The sequence below is a fragment of the Cupressus sempervirens genome, chromosome 4 (assembly GCF_028749045.1).
Source record: "Cupressus sempervirens isolate cs-2001-9-10 chromosome 4, ASM2874904v1, whole genome shotgun sequence".
In the NCBI taxonomy this organism is placed as follows: domain Eukaryota; kingdom Viridiplantae; phylum Streptophyta; class Pinopsida; order Cupressales; family Cupressaceae; genus Cupressus; species Cupressus sempervirens.
This window is the reverse complement of record NC_143121.1, coordinates 9,821,088-9,839,055: the sequence shown is the minus strand read 5'-3', so window position 1 is coordinate 9,839,055 and position 17,968 is coordinate 9,821,088. Positions and strand designations below refer to the sequence as shown.

General features: G+C 36.4%; 1 protein-coding gene across 1 annotated transcript in view; it reads left to right on the top strand.

The window, feature by feature from the left end:
* The first annotated feature begins 9,482 nt into the window (after positions 1-9,482).
* LOC149559683 (pathogenesis-related thaumatin-like protein 3.7) overlaps positions 9,483-17,968 on the top strand; it is a 69,233-nt gene continuing 60,747 nt past the window's right edge. Inside the window, exons 1-2 of the mRNA XM_089827460.1 lie at positions 9,483-9,786; positions 9,922-10,100. Of these exons, the coding sequence (XP_089683586.1) occupies positions 9,483-9,786; positions 9,922-10,100 (483 nt within the window). The remainder of the gene's footprint in view (positions 9,787-9,921; positions 10,101-17,968) is intronic.

Below are 17,968 nucleotides of genomic sequence, written 5' to 3'. Positions count from 1 at the left end.
GTAAGTCTGTAATTAAAGAAAGTTACTGTTGGGCAATCTGTTAGAACCCTAACATTTACTAATTAAATGGATTTATCCTTAAATTTTCTCGTGTGGCGCGGACCATGAAAATCAACTGACAGATTAAGTGTTCTTGTATAAAGATGAACATAACAGATTTTCAAATTACTGCTTTTTCTTTTGAACTATTATGCTATTGTATTGAATAGTGCTCTCAAAAAAATTCAAAGTTACAAGGTTCACTCCTTGCACTATTTGTAATTGTTGAATTTTAGTTTACCTCTATATTAGACAAAATGGCAACAAGATTCACCGATTTTGATGGACTGGGTGGAATCAAGTCTATATGGAAAAATATCACAAACACTTAATTTCATTTCTTTGACATGCAAGATTTCTAAAGAAGGCTAAGGATGGAACCAATCCCTCCCATAACAGAGAAACTTAAAGGAAGTAGACTGGTAGAAGCAGTCAAATTTCCAGTAGCAGTACAAGCCCCAAAGCTAATCATTGAATGTATCAATCACTACAACCTAGATACTAAGCAAATCTTACTGCCTGATCAAATGGTGTTATCTCAATTGATAGACAAGTAGTAGTCAATTGTCTCCAGATTCCAGAGTGAGAAGAATTCTCTGAATTGATAGTAGGAGGAGCTATGTCAGAATTCTCTCTAAAGAAAATGGTATGGTGGAAAGAGATTATGAGATCTTGGTTTCAAAAACTAAGGGGAGCTAAGAGTAAGGTTCCTAAAACCCTTTTCGGCACTAATCTCAAGCTCGAGATCATGGACATTCTGGTCCTTTTGCATCAATTGAAAGGTAAGGTAGAAGCACTTAATGTTGTAGTACATTATTTCTTTTTGGTGCAAATAATTTGCTTAGATACACAATTTTTGGTAAATAGATCTGTCACCTTGAAAATATATGATTTAGCCCAATGGAGTATGTGGCAAATTGATGTCTCCAACAGTTGGATAGGCCCTTGATATCCAACCTTCCTCTGTGTTTAGAGGGGTAGCTCCCTCATAAGATGAAATTTTAGATTTTTCAATAGAGATGAATACGACTTAGAAAATAAAAATGAAAACCATTGACAGCGAATGCACCACACGCCTTCAACATTTTCATAAAAATGATGAAAACTGTTAATGAGAGTAATCAAGGACTACGCTTGAGAACTATCACTAGCACAATGCTAATTCAGCCATTCATGAATACTCACACCATACCATGAAAATACTCATAAATGAATCAACAATTCAATAATCCAGATTCTTTAGAAAGAGAACACGAAATGTACTTCCTTTATTTCTTTGCACCAAGAAAGTAAGAAATAACTAATTACAAAAACAACAATTGTACACACTTTCCAAAAATTACTTTGTTATCAGAGCATAAGTGTTCCCTGTCTCCAAAAAGTCCCTTATTACATTGATTTTCAAGAATTTATAGCTATTCTAGAATAACTAACCTTTTGGGTTCATAACCACTCAAAAAGTTAGAGTTTGGAATTTGTCATGCATTCTCAAACCGACTCTAACTTTAACTCATATAAATAAAAACTCTAGATCCTAACTCCAGTTACAACAAGTGACACGTGTCACTTTCCAACATAGCACACATGTTCTTCAACAATCCTGGAATCCTTTGATAATTTGTAAGCTTACCAATTCCACTGACCTATACCTTTATCACTTCCATATATATATTCCTCATTGTGAAGCATCAAATTGTGCATATGAGATTAAACTTTACACCTGCCTACTGCATTCACAAGAGGTTCTTAAAACTTTATCAATACCATTCAAGCCTGTAGATGCCATTGTGTTTGTAGATGTCCAACTATTTAGCCTCCATTTCATTGAATATTGGAATGAGGTTCTTCATAACCTCAACTTTCACAACTACACCAATCTCATCCTAACAACTTTGTGTGAAGAGGGCAAGAAGATTCACAATATCTGGAGAAAGCAAGTTTTGGACTTCCATTAATATAATGGAAAGGCTCACACTCTTTTCAACTTTTCATTTCAAAGCACATCAATTATTGATGTAAATATAGTAGAAATAGGCCTATACTCTGCTCACTCATATGATATTGTTCTACCCCATTTGCATACCAAAGGATCCAGTCACACCAAGCTGGAACATGATGCTTTGCCCTTGCCTTGTTCTATGATTCGAAGCCAAGTGTACACACACAAAACAGAAACTACTTTGGTGAAACCTTAAGCTAATCGATATCAATCTCTTATTGCATAGGTAGTCTCATGTTTTGTCTTATATCAATTATAGAAAAGACACTCTAGCATCAATGTGATGGGCAACTCTTTAACACATTCTATCAAATAATTGACAAGCTGAACATACGTCTTTTGCCAATTCTAGTGATGGAACAAATGGTATGTCTGGCTTGCTTCAATGTCTTGTACAAGCTCACAGGATGAAGGTTATGTCAAATAGTTGACATTTGTTATTATTGCCACCTTCAAATACTTAGACTGTTGAAACTATCTTGCAAGAATGAATTACCAATTTTAATTCTAGATAATGTCTTTGCAGGCTGAAGAGTGGTTGTCATCTGACTCTGCTTTGATAATCTTTAATGTGAATAGCATGGGCTGCAGATGAGTTTGTTAATCTCCATCAAGGCCGTAGGTCTCATGAATTTGGCCTTCAATCAAAACAACATGGATGTCTTGTCTAAGTTCTCCCCACGTTTCTTGCATCTGTCATTACCTCAAACAACTCACATACCTTCCATTAGCTATCATGGGTGGAGAAATGTCAATTAATTCACATGCATTATTATTGTTGCTACTAGAATTATCACTATGAAACCACAAACATTTCAAAGATTAATCTCTCCATCCATGATCATTCCCATGAAGTCATCAGAAGTGGTGTCAAGACAAACATTTTTCATACTCTCCTTTATCTATGACTGTGCCTTCACTCAAATCTCATCTTACTTTGGCATCAAACATTTTTTTCTTTGTGGACTCTAGCAACATGATGTTAGAGAATTTTAGAGTTAAAGTGAAGCTAATCATATGGCCCAAGGACCTCTATAATCTTGAAATAAATTGATGCCTTCATATCGAGACATGGGTGATTGACTTTAAAAGATTTAGAGAGTATTAATTTAGGCATTTAATCAAATAGTTTGATACTTCTCTCCATCACCTATGCACATGTTTCTTTGTTCTGTTAGCAGGTAGATAAGTAGTGCATAGATTTTCAAGTGCCTAGTGAACCATCAACAGCAGGCTAAAGACTGGAACACTTAGTCAAATGGATTTCATGCGGCTTGTCTGGTTGTGGATGGCTGGGAATTAGCAACATTTCTTATTGTTTCAAATCTCATCCTTCATACTTTCTTTTGTGTCTATTCCTCAACCACTACTTTCTATAACCACTAACTACTCTTGCATATAGAAACATCTTTGTCTTTGCCTTCAATTCTTGTTTAGATTTTTGGTACAGGTTAAGATTAGGGAAAAAAGTTAGAGTATGTAGTGAGAGAGTATTTTAGTACATGGAGAGAGAAGGATTGAGTGAGAGGAGGCAAACCCAAACTTGTACTTCTCTCTACAAGTTTGAGTGCATGGAGAGAGAAAAGTACAGGGAGAGAAGATTATGAATGAAAGAGGGCAACTCAAACTCAAACCTCAAACTTCTCTCTAAAAGTTGGAGTACGTGGAGAGAGGAAAGTACAGGGAGAGAGAAAATTGGTTTAGTTAGGAATTAATCTCTCTCTTTCTAGAATTAATATAATTAATCCTCCCTCTAAAATGTCTGGGTAACAACAGTATATTAACTGGGCATATGAGGTAAGCGAGCATCTATCTAGAGCCCTTAGCACAAAAAATTTCTACAATTCATTTTACAAGTCTTCCTTCTTAATATATATGTTAGCTTGCCTACAGTTATGGTCGGGCCTTCCCAGAATAGAGAACTTTCCAGATGATGTAAAGAGTTACGAGTTTTACCCATGCTTGCAGTTACAAAATAGTTATGCGGAGTATATAAGAGTTAATGATGCATTTACAATGAGGATTTGCAAGGAACTCCAAGGATGCCTAGAGAGGAGATTCAATTGAAAAGCAATGGTGGTCATCAGTCAATTTGGTAGCTATTTCATTCAATTCTCATCCTTTTCATATTTATGTCTTGCAACTTTTGATGGATTTCCCCTAAAGCTGCCCAGATACTTGAATGACATGATCATGCTCATTAAGATCGTGAGACAAGCAATTCAAGTAAATGTGTCAAGCACTAGTTTGAGGAAGAAGGGATATGAATTCCCCATGAAAGTTGGAGCCTATAGTTGTGAGTCTCGATCAGATGTTAAAAACATGCTTAAGGCATTCGAGAACAAGTATAAGTTAGAGGAGTATGAAGTGATGAGGCCTATGTTTGACCCAAATGGGTATGCCAGAGATGTGCTTCAAATTGGAAGTGTAATCAAGCATGTTACTACTATGGAGGATTATTGGGAAGATTGTAAAGATGAGTTGGAGAGCCAAGATCAGGCTTTTTCCAGATTTTCAGTGGATCAAGTAAAGACATATGGCATTGACTTGGATGTGGAAGGGCTAGAAAATGATGGGAAAAATATGTATAGTAATACATATTTGACTAAACTAAGGAATACTCCTATCAGTTCTAAACCTTATGTGGATATAGAGGAAGATTTTGATGTTATGATGGCTCAGATCATCAAGAGGACTAGGAAATGGGTTGAGTGGATAGCAAAAAAGGGCCGGAGTAAGGGTAAGACTACTCAAGCTTCTCCAGCCACTACTACTACTTCTTCTCAGAGTGCCACACCCAGTGTTACAACTATAGTTGCTCAAGGACCTGCTCAATCTACAGGAGGAGGTGATCAACCCTTAGAGAAGAACATTTCAATAACTCCAACTTGCCAGGGCGGTCCTCTACCAGTTATTGGAGCGCAAGCTAGCACCAAAGAAAAGAAGATGGAAGAGTCAAAGGATGGTGTTATTGCTCTAGTCTCATCTCCTCATGTTACTCCAACTCCATCTCCTCACGTTACTCCAACTCCATCTCCTCACATTAATCCAATTCCATTTCCTCATCATAGCCTTGTTCCATCTGCAAGTGCTCCTCTTTTGAAGTCAATTGATTCTTCCATTCAGATAGTAGAGATTAGGGATGAAAAGAGTAGTAGCAGCAAGTCCACTGAATCTGATGAAGCTACAAAGAAAACTCAAGAGGAAGAGAAAGCCCTGAGTTCATCTAGGCTTCTTTTTCAAGATCCAAAGAATCCTTTCTCTACAACTATAGTAGCAGTGACTCTAGTAAAGAAGAAGATGTTTAACATAGAGTCACTTGGGACAACTTCTAAGGTGATTGTTATAGATTCTTGGTTAGAAGACACCTTAGAAAGGAAGAAGAAAAGAAAAGGTGAGAGTGTGCCTATGAAGGACATTGTGTCTCAAGTGGTTCACTCCACGACTGTAATGGTGAAAACTAAAAAAGAAAAAGACCTTATCGATACTTGGACAAGATCTAGAAACAACGCACTTGACCATGGAGATAGCAAAGTCAAATATTGCAGGAAGAATTGAAGATATGTCACTTGATGACTTCACTCTACACTCAATTGATGTTGGAGAAGCTAGACACGATACAAAAGTGGGCTTGTGGAGATCAAGTAATGAGGTGATAGAAGAACAATTGGAAAGCCTAAAATTGTCAAAAATTAAGATGAAGGCTGAGATAGAAGAATTGAATAGGTTTATCAGGCAACTAGTTGTTCCATTAGCAACCATCACTAGTGTACATGCTATTCAGAATCCTACTGTAGCAGAAGTACAGGATTTTATCTCACAACTCTAGAAAGATAGGCATTTTGGCCAGATTGGAAAGGAATGGATTGAGAAACTCAATTCAGATGGAATTACTCTGATTGATCAAATTGGAAATGTTATCCTTTGATTGGAAACTAAGAAAGATAATATCATATCTAACTGCAACACTTTGGATGCAGAGAAGGCAAGATGTGATGAATGCATTTCCCTCCTAAAAATGATCATCCAAATGAAGGGAAAAGAGGCGGTTGAAGCAAAGATTTTGAAGAAAGGGACTGAGCCTCTGTTCGAATGGCTTCAAAGTATGCAATTTAAGTTGGAGATGATTCAAGAAGCTAAAGAAGGACTCAAAGAAATAGGGGAAAAATTGAAGAAGACCCAAGACAAAGCATTCAAACTCATGTGAGGATTACATACTGATTCACAAACCAGTGGCCAAGGGAAAGCTCTTATTGGAGTAGAAGTAATGAAGAACAACTTCTCCACATACTTGAATAATCTATCTGGAATGAATTCAAGTAGTCAAAACAGAGTGGTAGAGTTGCAAACACTTGGTGGATGTGTACACATGGCTATGGAAGAAATGCCAAATTAGTTAAATGCTATGAAGGAACTGGCTCGAGAGCATTCAAAGTGGCTCTTGAGATTCACTAATGTACATGTGCCTAGTCATGAGGAACTAGTTCTAGTTATAGTTGCTTCCAAGGCATATAGGGCGAAAGTTGAAAAGGGGAAGAAGTCTAAGTGATTCAAATGATGCCTCCTTTCACTTTCTTTTGTAATTTCTATCAATTTTGTAAATTTTGTAATATGACAAACTGGCATCTTGCCATTTTTCCTTCTCAAAAAATGAACCGATTAAGTTTCTATTGTAATGACCATCTCTTAAACCCTATATGTATGAAGTTGAATGATAAATAGAAGGTTGGAAAATTTTTTGGTGTGAAATACTTCTTTTTGCAGAGATAATCAAGAGTATTTTATATTGATTATTTTTTGTTCCAGTTGGGGTTAGTTTAAGTTTGTATCTTTCTCTTATGGTTTGGATTAGAACAAGGAAGAAATAGAGTTTTACTTCCCCTGTTTGTAATACAACGAATGAACATGATAAGTACTTTTATTGTTCATTCTGAGAGGAATGTTAAGTGTTATCAATTTAGCAGTTAAAGTATAGATTTAAGTTCTTGTAGTTTAGCTCATGGGAAATTTTTGTGAATTCATAATATGTGTGGATGCATAAAACCAAATAGATTATTAAAAACTTCTATTCGCCTGAGTTAGATCTTGTCTAAGTCTAGCTTGGTGATACCTCTACTATTCTCAAGTTAAGAACACACCCCCAATTAGATGATAAGAATAAACATAATTCACTGAAAATCTATCATAGGGAGTTGTACCTATTAATTCAAAGAAAAGCCAATTCATCTATAAATGGCTTTTCAATTGTTGTAACCAAATATTGTTCAGAACTTTGGGTATTCAAAAGTCAAATCAAAAAGAAAAAATCTATTTACCAACATATTTTTGGCGACTCTTCTAGGGAAAGAAATAGTCGCTTGACCAAAAATCCTATGTCATGAGGAAAAATGTTACTACCTCATGAAAATATTATTCCAGTTCTCTAACCTAATCTTGGTTTTCAAGACGATCAAGAAGATATAATTTCTTCACTCAACACATTTGTTTGGAGACATAGGAGGAATGCAAAACATTATAGAAACACAAACTAGGTATTGGAAGAAGAAGAAAGAAGAGTTGAAGCCTTAGAGAGAGCTATCCAAAGGAGAAATATCCAAAGAGTGGAAAGACAATTGGGGAAGAAGCTCAGAGATAAACTCAACCCAACATCCTAGAAAATTTTAGGTTCCTTAGAAGTACCAAGGAACAAGGTGGGAAAGACCCTATCTTTGATAAGCTTTTAGAGCTCGATTTTCCTATCCTAGATGTTCCAAAGTGAAAAAGTGAAGACAAAGGTTGAAATAGGCCATCTTCACCTGTTAGAGATCAAGATACTAGTACTTCTCATTCTGCCTGTTAGCTGTTAGCAATACATGGGGTAACACCCCCACCAATTGTTAATTTTCCTCCTTATATCTCTAGAGTAATCATGGCTACTCCATGGGCTGGGGCAACATGACCCTTACCCTTGAACGCTTATCACCCACTTCTGGCTGGATCTAGGAAGAATTCCCCTAAGTTTTTAGGCGATGGGAAAGTTACTACTAATGAGCATATTAAAGCTTTCTTTGCAGCCACTCACATCTTAGGTGTTGGACATGAGGATGTAGTTATAAGATTGTTCATGGAAACCCTTATTGATAGAGCAACAGACTAGTTGTATCACTTAGATGATGGTTCAATCACTAATTGGGATACATTAAGAACTACTTTTGAAGCAAGGTTTAAAACTACAAAAGATGAACATGTCTTGTTGACACAACTTACCTCTATCAAGAAGCAACCCACTATGAGCATGAGGGATTTCACTGCCAGTTTCAATAAGATTGTCAACCAGATTCCAACTACTGTTAGGCCAACTATAGGTAATTTGATGACTTTCTTCATAAGTGTGATGCATCCAGATATTAATTATGATCTAAGAAGAGCACATCCCACTGATCTAGCTGACACCCAAAAGAAAGCAATTGAGTGTGAGGATGCTTTAATTTCTATGGGAAAATGGAAATGAGAACTTCATACTAAGGGAAGTTCTAGTAGCACTACGTCATCTGAAGAGATGATATAGAAATTATCAAATGAGTTGGTGGCCATTGAGAAACAGTTACCTAGATTTAATAATCCCTACCAATGGAATTACCAAAATTTTCCTGGAAGAAGTAATGAAGGAAAACTTCCATAGCTTATAGAACCATCACCTAGACTACAAATCGAGGCAGCACCGAAGAAAGGAAATATGTGTGTCTCTCATCTAACCATAGATCACGACAGTGAGAATTGCCTAGAAATAGCCCACATGATGCAATTATTGTCTACTAATGAATTGAACACTGCAACTCCCACTTCAGAGCTCGATTCCTATCAAAATGGAAACTCTGGAAACTTATTCTTAGAATACGAGTTAGATTTTGAACCCAAGGGAGAGTGTTATGCAACCATTGATGGGACTTCGTACACAGTACTTACTCAAGGACAAAAATAAAAGAATCAATCCTTTAGTCATGCTCAAGGAAATGAATCCAATCCTTTGACAAGTAATGCATCTGCTGATCAAGGGATATCTACTTCACATGTAGGTAAGGATAAGACATCTTTTGATTTTATCCAATTTTTTGAGGAATCAAAAGTTCAAATTTCCACTATTGATTATTTGAAATCACATCCTTTTGAGCTAAAAAGATTAATAGATCGGTGTAAAGGAAACACATCAGATACAAATTGTAACATAATGGTTGAGGAAGAAAATGAAACCTTAACATCTAGTATATTTAACCAAAAGGATTTCACAATGTTAGCAACATCCCCTGGGCAAAAGCCTGAGCCCTTTTATATATCATAATATATTAATGGATGCAAAATCAGTAATTGTATCATAGATTTGGGTACATCAGATAATGTCATGCCTTATTCCATGGTCAAAGCTTTAGGTCTTAATCTTACTAAAGTGCATGGAAGATGCTACTCGATGGATTCCAAACAAGTCCCTTTGCTTGGACAAATAAAAGATGCACAAGTGGTTCTAGCTTCCCATCTAAAAAAGAAGCTTTTATTGACTATTCTGGTAGTTGATATCCTAGCAAGTTATGGACTCCTTTTAAGCAAAAGTTTTTGTCGAGACTTAGGAGGAGAAATAAAGTTGGATTGGTCTCAGGCAGTGATACCTATTGGAAATAAGAAAGTTAAATTAGAACCTGAGGAAAAAGCCAAATTCATAGTCTTAAAGTCAGATGATCCCAAGGCTCTGATTCTATACCAAAAGTTAGAATTTGGTAAGTACATGTTTTTTACTGAAGAAGACTCAGGAAAACAAAAAGATGAGAATCAGAGTGAGAAAGTGTCTAAAAGAAATAAAGATGTATAAGTTATCTGGACACTTGAATTCGATGGAAGTTGTGCTTTTGTAGGATTAGGAGGAGGTGTGGTATTGATATCCCTAGATGGAGAATCTGAACCCCTGGCTTTTAAGCTAGAATTTGGAAATACAAATAATACAACAGAATATGAGGCTTCATTATTGGGGATAGTAATAGCAAAAGAAAGAGGAATAAAAATATTGAAAGCCCAGGGTGATGCAGAACTAATTGTAAGACAAATCAAAGGCCAGTAGTCAGTCAAGAACCATAAACTGAAGAATTATAGGAATAGAGTTTGGGATGAGATAGAGGACCTAGATGCCTTCTCTATCACATCAATGCCAAGAGAGATGAGTACAAAGGTTGACTCTCTTGCAGTTTCTGCCTCTCTATTGCTTCCTCACCTAGACTTCAAGGATAAGAAGTATCAAATTGAAATTATATATCATATGTTGTTCTAGATAACATGAAATCTTCACAATTTTTCAATGATGATAAGAGTTTACAACTTTTCCTTGAAAACGATAAGTCTAGTTTTGAACAGGAGTCCAGTGGTAATGATCATGAAAGCTCTGGTGCAGATAAAGAATAGAGCCAAAATGTGGGAGTTCAATTAAAAGGTAATATTATTCCTCCTTATTTTTTAGCCTTAGAGAAGTTTTTTAGCAGACACAATGCCTATATTAAGCAAAAAAGGGCAGAAAAAGGACCTACCACTGGTGAATATGAAGGAGTGAATATTGGAGATATTCATGATCCTAAAATGATTAACATTGGAAAGTGTTGTTCTCCTGAAGAAAGAGAAGTCGTGAAAAATTTATTTGAGGAATATAGTGATGTCTTTGCATGGAGTTAAGAAGATCTGAAGAGCTATAGAGGTGGAGAAGTGAAACATCAGATTCCTCTCAAACTAGATGCAGTTCCTTTTCGGCAAAAACAAAGCAATTATAATCCTAAAGTTGCGGACGCCATCTTTCGAGAAATTGACAAAATGTTGAAAGCAAGGATCATCTATCCTATTCATCATTCCACCTAGATAGCCAACATAGTACCTGTTAGGAAGAAAAATGGGGAGATAAGAATTTGTGTTGACTTTCAAAATTTGAACCAAGCATCTCTTAAAGATAATTTTGCTCTTCCAAACATGGATCATTTATTACAAATAGTTGTAGGATATGAGATGATGTATATGCTTGATGGTTTCTCAGGTTATAACCAGGTTGAGGTGGAGGAAAAAGATCAGCATAAAATGACATTTACTACTCCTTGGGGTACATTTGTGTATCACAGAATGCCCTTCGGATTGATTAATGTTGGTGCCACATTTCAGAGATCAAATTATAGTTATATACTTAGATGATCTTACAATATTTTTGAAGAGGAGAAAAGATCATATGGAAGATTTGAGGAAAGTGTTAGAGAGGTGCCAAGAACATGGAATATCTCTCAACCCAAAGAAGTCAGTTTTCTGTGTGACGGAAGGAAAGCTCCTTGGTCATATAGTGTCCCAGGAAGGCATTAGAATTGACCTTGAAAGAGTAAAAGTTATTCAGAGACTAAGCCTACCCTCAAACAAAAAAGGGATTAAATCTTTCTTTCGGCAAGTGAATTTCCTCAAAAGGTTTGTGCCTGATTTTGTGAAAACTACTAAACATATAATGGACATGATGAAAGGGAATTCAAATTTCAAATGGAACGAGGCAGGAAAGTGGGCTTTTCATGATATAAAAATTGCTATTGCTAATGCCCTAGTATTGTGTCATCCAAATTATAAACAAGATTTTATTATTTATTGTTATGCTTTTGAGCATACATTGTCAGCTATCCTTATGCAAGAAAATGATGAAGGAATTCAAGCTCCCATAGCTTTTATGAGCATACCTTTAAAGAACCATGAGCTAAAATACTTGAAAATTGAAAAGCATGCTTTTGCAGTAGTCAAGGCCCTTAAAAATTTTAGGTTCTATATTCTGCACTCACATTCAGTAATCCTTGTCCCATACACAATAGTTAAAAGTGTATTAACATGACAGGATATAGGTTGTAACATCAGAGGAGCATGGATAGTGAAAATATAAGAATATGATATAGAGATTAAACCTACCAAGCTAATAAGAGGGAATGCTCTATGTACAACAATTGCAGAAAATAGAATCTCTAAAGAGGTAGAAGAATCGACTAAGAAGCAGTTAGTGCTAGCTGTAGGACTCTATGATTCATGGTTTGAAAATATCTCTTACTTCTTAACATATGGTGAATGTCTAGAAGGCCTAAATGCAAAGCAAAGAAGAGACCTTAAACTAAAAGTAGCTAAGTATGTGATTTGGGATGGTAAGCTTTTCAAAAAGGCTATTGATGGTACCTTCCTTAGGTGTGTAGATAAACAACAACAAGAAAAGCTGTTGAGGACATTTCATGATGAAGCTTGTAGAGGACATTTCTCTTCTTCAGTCATGACCTTTAAAATATTGAGGCAATGTTATTACTGGCCTGGGATGTTTAAAGATGCATATGCTTGGGTAGCAAAGTGTGAAAAGTGTAAGATGTTCTCTAGACGCCCTCGACTAATTGCTCTACCATTGAGACCTGTTATCATTGAAGGGCCTTTTCAAAAATGGGGCCTTGACTTCATTGGTCCTATTAGTCCTACATCTAGTGTTGGTCATCAATATATAATAATTGCAACTGACTACAACTGACTACTTCACTAAGTGGGTAGAAGCTAAAGCTACATAGAAGACTACTTCCAAGGTGGTGTGTGAGTTCATAAAAGAGAACATTTTGGTTAGGTATGGTGTTCCTATTAAACTAGTGATGGATAATGCATCTTATTTTTCTTCAATCAAAATTATTGATTTCTATTTTGAACATGGGATCACCATTGGTCATTCATTTAATTATTTCCCTCAAGGAAATGGTTAGGTAGAGTCTAGCAATAAGAACATAATTAATATTGTTAAGAAGCTAGTCTTAGATAATCAGAAGACCTGGCACAAAAATATTCATGAGGCACTCTGGGTAGATAGAGTGACACCCAAGAGGGCAATTGGTATATCCCCTTTTGAACTGGTTTATGGAACTAAAGCCAATCTGCCTCTACCTCTAGAGTTAAGCATGAACAAACTCATAACAGTAATTGAGGATGATGTTTATAAGGACAGTTTGGAGAAGAGGATCCTATATCTGAGCAAACTCAAAGAAGAAAGGAGAGAGATTGTAGACCACATTACACAACACTAGATGTGAGTGAAAGAGCTTTTTGGTAAAAAGACAAGGCCCAAAAAGTTTATGATAGGAGACATGGTGTTGCTTTGGGATAAAAGAAAGGCTCCGAAAGGAATGCATAAGAAGTTTGATACTTTGTGGAAAGGCCCATTCAGGATTTATCAGGCACTCAAAAAAAATTCTTTCAAGTTGGCATATGAAGATGGAAAAGTACTATCCTTGACTTATAATGGTCAGGACCTCAAGCTCTATCAAATTGCTATTTGAAAACAAGTAACCCTTGTGTTGTATTATAGTTAGGATTAGTGTCTTGTGTATGTCTTAGTTAGCCATTTCCCTTCCCTTTCTATTTTCTTGTTCTTTGTTTTTTTTTTTTTCTTTTTTTGTGTTGCCACCTTTTATCTTCTTTTGTGAAACCAAAAATTTTGAGTTCCTTGCTTAGGTATACTCTACCCAAGTCCCCAGTTAGAGCCATTTGTCGCCCCACTTTTCATCTTGTACCTATTTTGCAAAAGTGGAATTTAACTTGTATCATGTTTAGTCTAGTCGATTCAGTTGGTCCTTTCCTCCTTAAGTGATAAGTATCTCCATCGGGTTTCCATCTTCTCCAATCTCCCACATTACATAACCGGGTGGGTTTCCTTATCATCATGAGTCTTGTGGGTAGCTTAGAACCTTGCTCGATGGAGATTCTTGGATTATGTTATCTTAGATGAACTTACTCACAGCTCATTTTGATCCGAGCATAAAGAAAATTAAACTTGCTGAATATCTAGTTTCATTTTCTCCTTGGCGGGTCTTCGCACCCTGAAGGTGAAACTCCATAGAGATTTATGAGTACAATTTTTGAGCTTGAAGAAGGAGAGTAGGATTATATTATGGATTGATCATTCAAGTATTTACATATTTTTACTGTGGGAATCATTCAAAATTCACTAAGATGATTAGAATAAGATCTGGCAGAAAACTTTGAAACAACTTCTCCTCGGTGGACTTCGAACCAAGAAGTTAGTTTTTCGAAAAGGCATTTGTGGAAAGGTAAAGTAAGTTAGTGGGTCCCATTTTTCACTTTTGAAGTCTCTTTCATATTTTTCAAATGCTTGAAGTCAAGTGATTTGGGCATAGGAGGCAGAACAAAGACAAATGCGGAAAAGCAGAGATTGCCTTCTCCTCTATGGGGTTTCTACCCTCGAAAGAAATTTTTTGCATCTAATAGAAAATTACTCTTGCAAGCATGGTTATTCAGAAAATTGATCATCAGGTGTTTTGGGAAAGTAATGGAAGAAAATTTGTTGCATATGTGAAAGTATTTAAAACAGAATTCAATCAAGCAAGTTTTCTTCCAAGGAGTACTCCGTTTCTATTTCTTTGAAACTGGGTAAAAATGGGAAAGTAAGTCTGTAATTAAAGAAAGTTACCGTTGGGCCAATGGAAATAGTGAAAAGATAGGGAAAACTCCATTAGAACGCTCACATTTACTAATTCACTGGATTTATCCTTAAATTTGCTCGTGCAGTGCGGACCATGAAAATCAATGAACAGATTAAGGGTTCTTATATAAAGATGAACATAACAGATTTTCAAATTACTGCTTTTTCTTTTGAACTGTTATGCTATTGTATTGAATAGTGCTTTCAAAAAATTTCAAAGTTATAAGGTTCATCCCTTGCACTATTTGCAATTGTTGAATTTTAGTTTACCTCTCTATCAGACAAAATGGCAATAAGATTAACCGATTTTGATGGATTGGGTGGAATCAAGTCTATATGGCAGAATATCATAGACACTTCACTTCATTTCTTCAACATGCAAGATTTCCAAAGAAGGTTGAGGACAAAACCAATCCATCCCATAATGGAGAAACTCTAAGGAAGTGGACTGGTAGAAGTAGCTGAATTTTCAGTAGCAATACAAGCCCCAGAGCTAATCGTTGAATGTATCAATCACTACAACTCAAATACTAAGAAAATCTTATTGCTTAATCAAATGGTGTTAATCTCAATTGATAGACAAGCAGTAGTCAATTGTCTTTGGATTCCAGAGCGAGAAGATTTCTCTGAATTGACAGTAGGAGGAGCTATGTCAGAATTCTCTCTAAAGAAAATGGTATGGTGGAAAGAGATAATGAGATCTTGGTTTCAAAAACCAAGGGGAGATAAGAGTAAGGTTGCTAAAACCCTTTTTGGCACTGATCTCAAGCTTGAGATCATGGACATTCTGGTCCTTTTGCATCAATTTAAAGGTGAGGTAGAAGCACTTAATTTTGCAAAACATTATTTCTTTTTTGGTGCAAATAATTTGCTCAAATACATAGTATATTGACTGGGTGTATGAGGTAAGCGAGCATCTATCCAAAGCCCTCAGCACAACAAAGTTCTACAATTCATTTTACATGTCTTCCTTCTTAATATATATGTTAGCTTCCCTACAATTATGGTTAGGGCTTCCCAGAATAGAGAACTTTCCAGATGATGTAAAGAGTTATGAGTTTTACCCATGCTTGCAGTTACAGAATAGTTATGTGGAGTATATTAGAGTTAATGATGCATTTACAATGAGGATTTGCAGGAAACTTCAAGGATGCCTGGAGAGGAGATTCAAGCTAGAAGTGATGGTGGCCATTAGTTAGTTTGGTAGCTATTTCATTCAATTCTCATCCTTTTCATATTTATTTCTTGCAACTTTCGATAGATTTCCCCTGAAGTTGCCCAGATACCCAAATGACATGATCGTGCTCATTGAGATCGTGAGACAAACAATTCAAGTGAACATGTTGAGCACTAGTTTGAGGAAGAAGGGATATGAATTCCCCATGAAATTTGGAGCCTATAGTTGTGAGTCTCAATTAGATGCTAAAAAAATGCTTAAGGAATTCAAGAACAAGTATAAGTTAGAGGAGTATGAAGTGGTGGTGTGGCCTATGTTTGACCCAAATGGGTATGCCAGAGATGTGCTTCAAATTGGAAGTGTAATCAAGCATATTACTAGTATGTAGGATTATTGGGCAGATTGTAAAGATGAGTTGGAGATCCGAGATCGGTCTTTTGCCAGATTTACAGTGGATCAAGTAAAGACATATGGCATTGACTTGGATGTGGAAGGGCTAGAAGATGATGGGCAAAATATGTATAGTAATACATATTTGACTAAACTAAGGAATACTCCTATCAGTTTTGAACCTTATGTGGATATAGAGGAAGATTTTGATGTTATGATGGCTTAGTTCATCAAGAGGACTGGGAAATGGGTTGAGTGGACAACCAAAAAGGGTCAAAGTAAGAGTAAGACTACTCAAGCTTCTCCAACTGTTGCTAGTCCTACTTCTTCTTAGAGTGCCACACCTAGTTTTACAACTCCAGCTGCTCAAGGACCTGCTCAATTTGCAGGAGGAGGTGATCAACCCCTAAAGAAGAACATTTCAATAACTCCAACTTACCAGGGCGGTCCTCTACCAGTCATTGGATCCCAAGCTAGTACTGAAGAAAAGAAGACAAAAGAGTCAAAGGATGGTGTTACTACTCCAATCTCATCTCCTCACGTTACTCCAACTCCATCTCCTCATGTTACTCCAATTCCATATCCTCATCATAGCCCTGGTCCATCTGCAAGTGCTCCTCTTTTGAAGTCAACTGGTTCCCCTATTCAGATAGTAGAGATTGGGGATGAAAAGAGTAGTAGCAACAAGTCCACTAAATCTGATGGAGCTATGAAGAGAACTCAAGAGGAAGAGAAAGCCCCGAGTTCATCTAGGCTTCTTTTTCAAGATCCAAAGAATCCTTTCTCTACAACTACAGTAGCAGTGACTCCAATAAAGAAGAAGATGTTTAGCATAGAGTCACTTGGGACAACTTCTAAGGTGATTGGTACAGAGTCTTGGTTAGAAGACACCTTTGAAAGGAAGAAGAAAAGAAAAGGTGAGAGTGTGCCTATGAAGGACATTGTGTCTCAAGCGGTTTGCTCCAGGATTGCAATGGTGAAAGCTAAAAAGCAGAAGACCCTATCGATACTTGGACAAGATCCAGAAACATGGCACTTGACCATGGAGGTAGTGAAGCTGAATAAAGCAGGAAGAATTGAAGATATGTCACTTGATGACTTCACTCTACACTCAATTGATCTTGGGGAAGCTAGACACAATACCAAAGTGGGCTTGTGGAGATCAAGTAATGAGGTGATAGAAGAACAATTGGAAAGCCTAAAATTGTCAAAAATTAAGATGAAGGCCAAGATAGAAGAATTGAATAGGTTTATTAGGCAACGGGTTGTTCCATTAGCAAGCATCACTGGTGTACCTACTACTCAAAATCCTATCACATCAGAAGTATAGGCTTTTATCTTGCAACTCCAGAAAGATAGGCATTTTGGCCAGATTAGAAAGGAATGGATTGAGAAACTCAATTCAGATGGAATTTCTCTGATTGATCAAATTTGAAATGTTATCCCTCGATTGGAAACTGAGAAAGATAATATCATATCTAATTGCAACACTTTGGTTGCATAGAAGGCAAGATGTGATGAATGCATTTCCCTCCTAAAAATGATCATCCAAATGAAGGAAAAAGAGGTGGTTGAACCAAAGATTTTGAAGAAAGGGACTGAGCCTCTGTTCGAATTTCTTCAAAGTATGCAATTTAAGCTAGAGATGATTCAAGAAGCTAAAGAAGGACTTAAAGAAATAGGGGAAAAAGTGAAGAAGACCCAAGATAGAGCATTCGAACTCATGTGAGGATTACACATTGATTCACAAAGTAGTGGGCAAGGGAAAGATCTTATTGTAGTAGAAGTAATGAAGAGCAACTTCTCCACATACTTGAGTAATCTATCTGGAATGACTTCAAGTATTCAAAATAGAGTGGTAGAGTTGCAAACACTT